Below are 9622 nucleotides of genomic sequence, written 5' to 3' on the forward strand. Positions count from 1 at the left end.
ATAATATCTTCCAACATCTCCTTAGAAAATTATAGATTCAGATTTTCCTAGAGTAGATTTATAGTATAGCTAACATGTGCCAGAAATGAATCCCTTGTTCCTTTGGTTTGAGAATATCTTTTTTCTCAGCCTAAACTTCCCCTAACAAAAAAGTTCTTACACAGTAGGTCCTTGGCAAATGTTTATTGAATCTGAGTCTGAGATGATCAGAGTCTTGACTTTCATCCTGAGCAAGTCAAGAACCAGCCCAGGAGTGGAGATGGCCACTCTGAGCCCCAAGGTGTAGCATATGCCAAAGGCTGGGAGATGAAAGGGAGTAGAGAGAAGGAGGAACAGAATGTAGCTCTCTGCCTGCAGTTATCAGGGAACTGTTACTGGGTCTGAACACATACTGAACACCCCACCCACCCTCCCTCACCCACAGTTGTTAAAATAGCACAATTTTAATAATCTAATTTTTAGATTATTAATTTTAGATGTCCCTTTCAGGACATTGTCTTCTCTCAGCAAAAGCTCAATCTCCAAAATTTCTCTTTGGGGAAATAGTGTGTACAGCTCACGGGTGCACCAAAGTCAATGCTCAACTGTGACATGAAGGACCCAACCTTTGTTCCAAATGCTTAGCATTAAAAACCTGGTCTTCGTTGCAGTGAAGGTTGCCAAGGCACCTAGCTGCCTGTTTTTCCTGAAACCTTAGAGAAAAGGCCCTTAATTTGCTAGGTTTTGGTCAGATTTGCCAAACAATCAGGCTGCGTTTCCTGTCCTACATCTGGGTTGCAGCCAGCTGGTGTCTTTCTCCGGAGACGTTTACAAGGCCACTCTTCCTTCTTGACCCCTTGGGGCCTCTGGACCTAGGAGCTGTGATCAGATGAGTACCATTTGAGAGCGGGTCTTATAGTTTTGAGACAAGAGTGTGAGAGCTGAGATATTGTGCTGGTAAAAACTGGTAAAAATTAAAGTCTAGCCAGTCGGGGGATGAGGGGGCATTGTGAACTCAGCAGCATCTGACCTGCTGATACTTTTGCATTAAGGGCACAGAAGGAGGACAGTGAAGAAATGCATCTATATCTGACGCCTGAGCTAGCTCTGAAGAGCTATATCATTTCCCAACCAAGGTGCTAGAGAAGAGCCTTTTTCTCTTTTTAAAAACTATTAAAAATAAAAACTATTTAGGACCTTTGTTGTGTGACTGGCTACAGGAGATAACTGAAGTAGCAATATCAAGTTTGAAGGGCTATTTTCCAGCCCAGGATTTTATTTCCCAATTAAATCCAAGAACTTCAGCAGTGCAGGAATCCTAGACCTCTTCAGCTTTGTGCTCATTCCTAGGTGTCTACCCTCTACCTACCCCCTCTCCTCCAGGCTCAACCCTCCCCCATCCTGGCTCAACTTCAGCCTCAACACTGGTAACACTTTTGGTGTGGCTCTGTTTATTCACAAGTTCACATCCCTGTAAGGAACTGGCTCCCTGGACTGTAAAAGCTCCTATTTTCCAGACTTCCACAGAGTGGAATTTTAGGCAAGGGCTCAATCTCTCTTTCATGACAAGTGGATCAGTAAAACAATAATAAAACCTCGGTCACCATAACTCAGAGGCTGTAATAGATCAAGTCTTCAAGGGCACTCAAATAAGCCAAAAGTAGACTCTTTATTCACACAGAGTTTTAGGAAACCACCCTCTTTCATTACCGCTGTGTGTAAATAACATTTATTTATTTAATTTGTTATTTGTCCTAGAGCCCAAAAGAGGGAAACATTTAAAAAAATGTTCAAGGAAGTTGGAAGGTTTATCAATGTAAAGCTTGTCTTTGTAACCCTTCTACTTTTCATTTCCCGTGCCAATTGCACTTTTATTTCCCGTCTCTCTACACTCAGTAAACAAAACCATATTATCAAGGGAAAGACGTGAGCCCATTAACATTGTGAGACCTCAGATTTCACTCGCAAGAGACGACGCAGCACTTATCTGATGGAACAGAAGCTTTAATTGCTTCGAGGTACAACGCTCTCCAAACCTCTGAGATCTGACCGGTCCCTGGGAAGCCTTTGCGCCCTGGAGCCAAAGCGCCTCAGAGAAACCGTGCGCAGCAACGGTGCGTGTGCCAACCTCCCAGAGAGCAGCACAACGAGCGTTTCACTCCAAGGGCAGATTCTTTATTTTACAACCTAGTCAGAGGGGGGGAATCTGCTAAACGTCCCACAAGGCAGAAACTTTCTTCTGTCCAAATCAAACCCCTGGACTCCAATACTCGCCCTTATCATGCCGCCACAAATGGAAGCAATCGAAGAAGCTGCGAAGTAACGTGAAAAATCTAGCTTAAAAGTGCAGAGTTTGTGCCGCCCCAGCTACACAGCACCTACAGCATAAAATTTAGTCCCCAGAGTCGGGGGGAGAGGGAAAAGAGGGAAAATTAAACGTCTACTCCAGGTTTAGGAGAGAGATTAGGAGGAGTGCCGAGAACACTGAAAGCGCTTAAGGGCTCAGAGAAAAAGGGAAGAGGAATAATTTTACCTTCCCTGGAGGAGGCTAGGAGCGGTCCCCGAGGGCCTTTTAACACCTTCCACACCGCGGCGCCCACCCTTCACACCCGAGAGACTAGCCACCCACGATGCAGAAGAACGAGCTCTCACCCTCTCCATCCTCTCGTCCTTACCCGAGCGGCTAGTCCTGCCTTTCTGCCCCCACCTGGTCCAATACCTGTCCGGGAAGCAGGCGTCCCGCGCTCTCGCCACGCCCTTCCCCAGGCAGCCCCAGGACAGGGCGCCTCTCCGCCGGGCCGGGGTAGGGCGCTGGGCGGAGGCCACCTGCCAGTTGGCAAAGTTGGCGGCGGGGCAGGCGCGTGGAGCGGAGCGCCAGTCGGGACCCAGGCCGTGCTGGGACGGCGCCCATTGGCCGGCCGGCGCCACGTGGCCACCCCGCCCCTATATTAGGCCTCTATTTACCCCCGCCTGGCTTGCCATGGCTCGGCGAGGGCAGCTCGGCTAGAGAGGGAAGGCGAAGCGGCGCCGACCGCGGCGGTCCTGCGGGCCCCGCACCTGGGCGCGGCCGGCGCGCTCAGGTGGGGTGGACCGGAACCATGAGTTCCTACCTGGACTACGTGTCGTGCGGCAGCGGCAGGGGCGGCGGCGACGTGCTGAGCTTCGCGCCCAAGTTCTGCCGCGCCGACGCTCGGCCAGTGGTCCTGCAGCCCGCCTTCCCCATAGGCAGAGGCGACGGCGCCTTCGTGAGCTGCCTGCCCCTGGCCGCGGCCCGAGCGGCGCCCTCGCCCCCGGCCGCTCCGGAGCAGCCTCCCGCGCCGCCCCCGGCCGCGCCCGCGTACGCGCCGTGCCCCCTGGAGGGGACCTACGAGCCGGGCACGGCACCTGCCGCGGCTGGGGGCGCGGACTACGGTCTCCCGGGGCCCGGGCCCCCGTACGACTTCCCGTGCGCGCTCGGGCGGCCGGCCGACGACGGCGGGGCGCACGTCCACTACGCCACCTCGGCCGTCTTCTCGGGCGGCGGCTCCTTCCTCCTCAGCAGCCAGGTGGACTACGCGGCCTTCGGCGAGCCCGCCCCCTTCCCGGCGTGTCTCAAAGAGCCGGCCGACGGCCACTCCGGGGCCTTCCAGACCGCGTCCCCCTCCCCCGGCCTCTACCCCAAGTCTGCGTCCCCTTCGTCCGGCCTCCCCGCCGCCTTCAGCACGTTCGAGTGGATGAAAGTGAAGAGGAACGCCCCGAAGAAAAGTAAGTGGGCCTTGGACGGACGGACGCCACTGGGGTTGGGGACGGAGCCTGCCTCGCGGAATTGCGCCGGGGGCGTGCTGTAGCTGTCGCTCTGGACGGCGGTTTGGGTTTTATGGGGGAAACGCGGTCCGAGGCATCATTAAAGCAGGCGAATTCCATTGAGCGTGCCACGAGTGCCAGGCGTTGAGAAAATTGCGGGAAGGAGCACTCGGTGAAGCTTTTCTCCTGGCACAACTGTGTTCGGAGACCCAAGAGGGCCGCTCAGTGACTTTGATTCTAATGTGGACCCAAAGCTCTCCCGAGCCTCGTCTCCGCGTCCTCTCGCCCCGCTGATTCCCTGTCTTTACGTTGCAGGCAAATTCGCCAAGTATGGAGCCGCCAACTCGTCCAGCGCGATCCGCACGAATTTCAGCACTAAGCAACTAACAGAACTAGAGAAGGAGTTTCATTTCAATAAGTACTTAACTCGGGCCCGACGAATCGAGATAGCCAACTCACTGCAGCTGAATGACACCCAAGTCAAAATCTGGTTCCAGAACCGCAGGATGAAACAGAAGAAAAGGGAACGAGAAGGGCTTCTGCCCTTGGCCACCACCCTGACTTCCCTCCAACTTCCCCTCTCAGGAACGAGCCCCACCAACTCTGGCAAGAACCTGGGGAGCCCTTCTCAGGCCCAAGAACCTTCATGAGGTTTAGTCACGAGGCTGAGGAACCGTGGCCTGTAGAACTTATAGGCCACCCCACCCTTATATGGACTTATTAGCTCAGTTTGGGATGGAGGTGGGCAGGGCAGAAATAATAGAGGTTTCACTTGGGAGAGGAAGTATCTTGGTGGCTTCTGAGTTCGGAGCGGTGGGTGTACAGATGTTAATTTGAAGTCTCTAAAGCCACTGATCTGTGTATTAATTGTGTCTTATCAGGGAAAAGGAGCCCAGCTTCCCGCCCAGCCCTGCTGCTATGTCGCCTAACTTAGTCATGTGCAATTCTCGGTGCGGAGTGGCAGAGTATTCCTTGCTGAGCTCTACCAACACCTTGATGTGCTCAGAAGAGCATCTACCCAAAGTTTTATCTGGTTTTAATTTAAAAGACAAGACTACATGTATTCAGCTTCTAGAGATGACCAAAGCTAGTTATAGTTAGGGCCTCCTTGATGTATAAGCTGCTTCAGCAATGATCTTCACGTTTGCACTACAGGTTTTGTTTGTTTTCTTTAAAAAGCAGTTTCTACCTCTCCATGTGCCTGAGTGAAGATACAATCGCTGTTTAGTTTGTAGCTGAACAAATCCACAGGGTGGGTAAAGATCCTGAACTATACCTTGACACCAGTTACTCAAACTTGAATGTAAATATATACAGTATGTATATTTTTAAAGAGGTTTGCTTGCAGTGAACTCATATATGACATTTAATGTCATAGCATGTAAAGGGTTTGAACTTTTTTTTTGTAATAAAAATAACAGAATGTGCTACCTTCTGCTTTTCCTTACACTCTTATGTTTTGATTATCTTTCCTTAAAGCTGATTCAGTTTCTTCTGTTTGGAATTTCTTGATTCAGCTATGGGAATTTGTTAGGCTGATAACTTTAAAAAACAACACTTCTTAAAGGCTGTGTATGTGAACTAGTTAGGGACGATTATCTGAGCCGTTTAAGGGAGAAAAAAACCTACTCTGCCCAATATCCAAGTAATTATGGAAGTATTTCCTTAAGTGCCCTAGTTTTATGGTGAATATGTAGACTGCACCTTAAGTTTAGATGTCCACTGTGGGAATGTTGTATAGCCAAGGAGACGCTGCAGAGAGATCTCCTTGTCCTTTTCTCTCTTGCTCTCACAAAAGGAAGAGGAAAGACAACTTGAAGACTTTGTTAGTTGGTTAGTGTTCTGAGAAAGGCAGCTGCACATCAAAAAATCTCAATGTCTGAATTCCCATTTCCAAAGTCAAGAATTACAAAGGAGGATGGGAGAGGCCAGTAGTCGCAGCTTTCCACTTCCTGTAACCCGGACTGAGTGTCTAGCCTTGTAAGAGCACAGGGGTGCCTTTCTGTTTTTAAAAAAATGATATATTTTCAAATGAATTCTTTGGAAGAAGTACAGGCAGAAAATTTGAAAGTTGGCAAGAAGGTATGTGATAAAACACTTCTTATTTCCATCCAGCCCCCCAGTTCCCATCCCTGAAGGCACCTGTGGTTGAGCAGGCTTTTATGTAACCTTACACAAATATGATTTGAAAAACTGTGGTGTTAATACGCAAAATCATGTGGATACTTGGGACAATTGTTGGGGGAGAGGGCAGGTCATTTCCCTCACTTTATAGATAACTATAGCTCTATCTTTAAATTCTCTGTATAGTTCAACTGAAAGGCTTAAAGGCCCAAAATAATCCAGCTAAGAGCTTCAACTCTCCTGTTGGCAGAATTTCTAGATTGTAGTGTAGTACTTCAACCCAATAATTCAGAAGTTTAATAATTGTGGAGGAATACTTTACCTATAAAACAGTCGTGATTTTCTTAGAAGAATGAAATTACATTTAAACTCCTGTCCATTGCACCCACAGTTGAATGGGTTTGAGGAAATAAAATTATCAGCTCTAACAAACTCAGCTGATTAGGGGGGAAAGATACCATTTAAAAAGCAGGTCTGTCAATATTATTCTTATGTTTCACCATCTGCCCTTCACTAACTTGATGCTAATCGGATCTTGTTTGAGACAACAGCTCCCCCTCTGAGCTCTGTAGCCATTTGAAAGGACTTGTTAAAGAGTTGTGATCTGCTTGCTCACAGCTATCTCTGGGCTTACCCTGCAGTGGTCTTTGACAAGACAATGTTTCTTTTTTGATAAGCATTCAAAAGTACCCCTAAACAAAAAAATACCAACACACTTGGTCATTTCCTTAATCTACCACCCTTTTCTCTGAGAAAATAAAGCTTTTCCTTTTGAAGCTACTACTAGCACTTAGCCCTGATGGATGTCTTCCCTGATGAAGGTGGCTATTTTGTCATATATATAATACTGTTCTATGAATCAGACCAATATTAGCTATTTTTTGACCAACCCCAGGGATCTTTAAAAGCTTTCTTAATGCAGATCGCTCTACAGCTATATTCAGTATTAGGGAGAGTCCTGGCTGGAGACTGGGACGAACTAGGTGACCTCTGGAGGTCCCTTCCAGCAATGAAAATGTTACAGAAACAACTCAATGACTTCTGCCAATTTTATTTTAGGCCTATCATTGGAAGAAAGAGTTCAGTTCTGAGAAAGCAAATGCAGCCCCTAGGATTACAGTGATACTGTATTTATACAGGTAAAGTGGATTTTTGACATTATTAAATACATCTCATCATTGGAGATAACCTGGCCCATGTGGATGTTTGTAGAACATTCCCCTTCCCATTATTCAGAGCCTTGTGTTATTTTGAGTCAGATCTTCGATGAAGTATCATGGTTACTACACAAATTGTGAAATTGCTAAAACAATCCATCCCATTTCTATTTTACAAGAATTCGAACTAAATATGCTAATTTACCCTCTAGCAACTTGCTACAAGAATGAATACACAGTGGACAGCTCTATCTGTTATATAATTAACTATTCAATGTTCCTTTGTCTTCACAGAATGACCATGTGTCTATGTTTCTGGATTCAGGATAGCTGGGAGTGAGGAAGAAGAAATAAAGCATTTAATAACATAAAAAATTTTCATTACTGTTCCTGACTACTGGCAAACAAAGGACTTGCTGATGTAAAAACCAAAAGCAATGTCACATAGATCCTCAAAAGATTAATTGTATGTGATTTATTCTGCTTCAATCTTATATAAGGTGAGGCCCAAGACCGGAAGAGGTTATGTCTGATTATCATGTCATCAGCAAAGAGGAGCAGGCTCCGGAGAGTTGCATTAACTCCGAAGTTCTTAATTATTTCTTACAGCCAAACAAATGCTCTGTATTTGCTGAATATTGAATTTGAAAACATCAGGACCTAATCAGGTTCTAAGAGATGTTTAGTTTGACCACAGACCTCTCAACGAGAAAAATACCCATTGTTAAAACTTTATTGTGGTTTTAAAGTGAAACCATACTGGACATATCTCACAAATAATGATAAATCTCCATCTAAATAGAAATCAAGGTTTTCATGGCTTTGAATTCTATAGCATATTTCCGGGGCAGGAACATGCAACAAATATACAAAATAGTTCTATTTAACATCTCACTTGTAACTGCTTCTGAAGTTATACTTGTTATGCAGAGATATAATTTCAATAGAAACTGTTTAACTAATTCAAGCCAAATGGAAAGAAATCCTAAATATTGGTATGAAAGTAAGGTCTATTATTTAGATTGTAAAGTTTTAAACACTATGTCTTCTATTTCTAATAGTCTTATTGGTATATTTAATAACTATAAAGAACAGCCAAAGAGTGGTCATTTGGACTGGTAATAGCTAATAAGGCAGGTCACTGACATCTTTGAGGCATTTCTAGAGGGCTCTAGACTATTTAGCAGATCCCATTCTTAGGGGTTTTGTGCAGCCTAAACTACAATTTGAGGGAAACTCTTTAAGAAAAAAAAAACAAACCTGAAAATCATAAATACAAAATTGCTAGGGCACCTCCCTAGACCTGGTAGGGCCCAAGTTAGTGAAGTTTAAGTTTCTCTTGGTTCATCTCTGTCCCTTCCTGAAATGGTTGCTCTATTCCCACTACCCAGCCATTACCTGTAAGATGATATCAATAATTGCTTTTCTCCGACATCTTGGAGCTAGAATTACTGTTTGCTCCTCTTCAAGTGTATCAAATAGCAGGTAATGTGAACAATGGCGGACTGGGGCTCTGTTCTGCTCTCTGAGCATCTCAACCCCACTCTGTTCTTCTGGACTGCCGGCTGGATGAATTACTTCACTGCCTTGGAGTGGGAGCTCTGTCTCATCCTGGAGGTCCTTTTCTGGTGTGTTTCCTTCTCAATGATACAAAGAGAAGAGAATTGTAGAGCTAAAGATGACACAACTGCACTGCTGACTTCTAAGCATTTCCTGGAAGGGTGGCATCACTGAGGCTGAGGAAAAGGGCTGGGAAAATAAGAACACTGTTCTTAAGGGAGGGGACCTGGATTTTAGCAGTAGTTGTATTTTCAGATTAAATGGGAAAATAACTTCCCTGGTCTCGGTTTCTCCTATAAAACGAAGGGGGTTGGTCTGGATGATCATTACATTTCCTTATCATCTTAGTATCCTTCCATAATCCTTTACTCTGCTGGTTATTACTGAAAAGTTTATTTAACTATAATGTAGCTCTGTAAGATTAGCATCAACAAGAGGCGCTTATTGAAGTAATATCTGAGTCTTTGATAAGTTAACCTATGGAGCTTTAGAATGTGTGTGTGGTATGTGTGAACTGGGTAATGTTTCTCATGGGTCTTGATGCACAAAAAAGTTAACAATGAACAATGGTGATAGCCCTCTCCCCTGAAGTTACCACTTTGCTCTGAACAGATGAATTAGGATCTACTAAGAAACTTCAAATGGGTGTCAGCGCTTTACATTCAGATTCTCAGTCTCCTTGTTCTTAAGTCCATATTTCAAGCTTTCAGAATAAAGAAGTAATTTTGAATTTGTCTTCTTTGGAGATATGTGAGACTCCAAAGTAAATGCTTTGTTCTGTTGAAGACAAGAGATATGTATAACCAACTCACTCCTGCTTTCCATTAGTCACCAAGTTCTGCCTATTTTTCCTTCATGAGCTCCATCATCCTTCATTCACCTGTGCAATGGATGCCTTCCTTGTCTCCTTGCCTTCAGTCTCCTTGGCCAATCCATTTTAAAGCCACTTCTTCACCATGTTGTTCCACTGTTTTTTTTTTTTAAGGAGAACATCCTTTTGGCTAAGGTTAAGTAATTAT

The 9622-nt window shown here is 45.6% G+C and overlaps 1 protein-coding gene across 1 annotated transcript; it reads left to right on the forward strand.

Annotated features, from left to right (window-relative positions):
• The first annotated feature begins 2858 nt into the window (after positions 1–2858).
• HOXD1 (homeobox D1) lies at positions 2859–5192 on the forward strand. Its single transcript, XM_059928147.1, has 2 exons — positions 2859–3723; positions 4078–5192. Exons 1-2 carry the CDS (start codon positions 3078–3080, stop codon positions 4410–4412), a joined length of 981 nt encoding a protein of 326 aa, XP_059784130.1. The 5' UTR covers positions 2859–3077; the 3' UTR covers positions 4413–5192.
• Positions 5193–9622: the final 4430 nt, after the last annotated feature.

This window comes from Balaenoptera ricei, chromosome 7 (assembly GCF_028023285.1).
Source record: "Balaenoptera ricei isolate mBalRic1 chromosome 7, mBalRic1.hap2, whole genome shotgun sequence".
In the NCBI taxonomy this organism is placed as follows: domain Eukaryota; kingdom Metazoa; phylum Chordata; class Mammalia; order Artiodactyla; family Balaenopteridae; genus Balaenoptera; species Balaenoptera ricei.

Excerpts from the sequence above, each read along its gene's own strand:
- HOXD1 (XM_059928147.1), top strand. The coding sequence starts at position 3,078 with ATGAGTTCCTACCTGGACTACGTGTCGTGCGGCAGCGGCAGGGGCGGC. Across the intron at positions 3,724-4,077 it reads GAGGAACGCCCCGAAGAAAA|GCAAATTCGCCAAGTATGGA; the intron begins GTAAGTGGGCCT and ends TTTACGTTGCAG.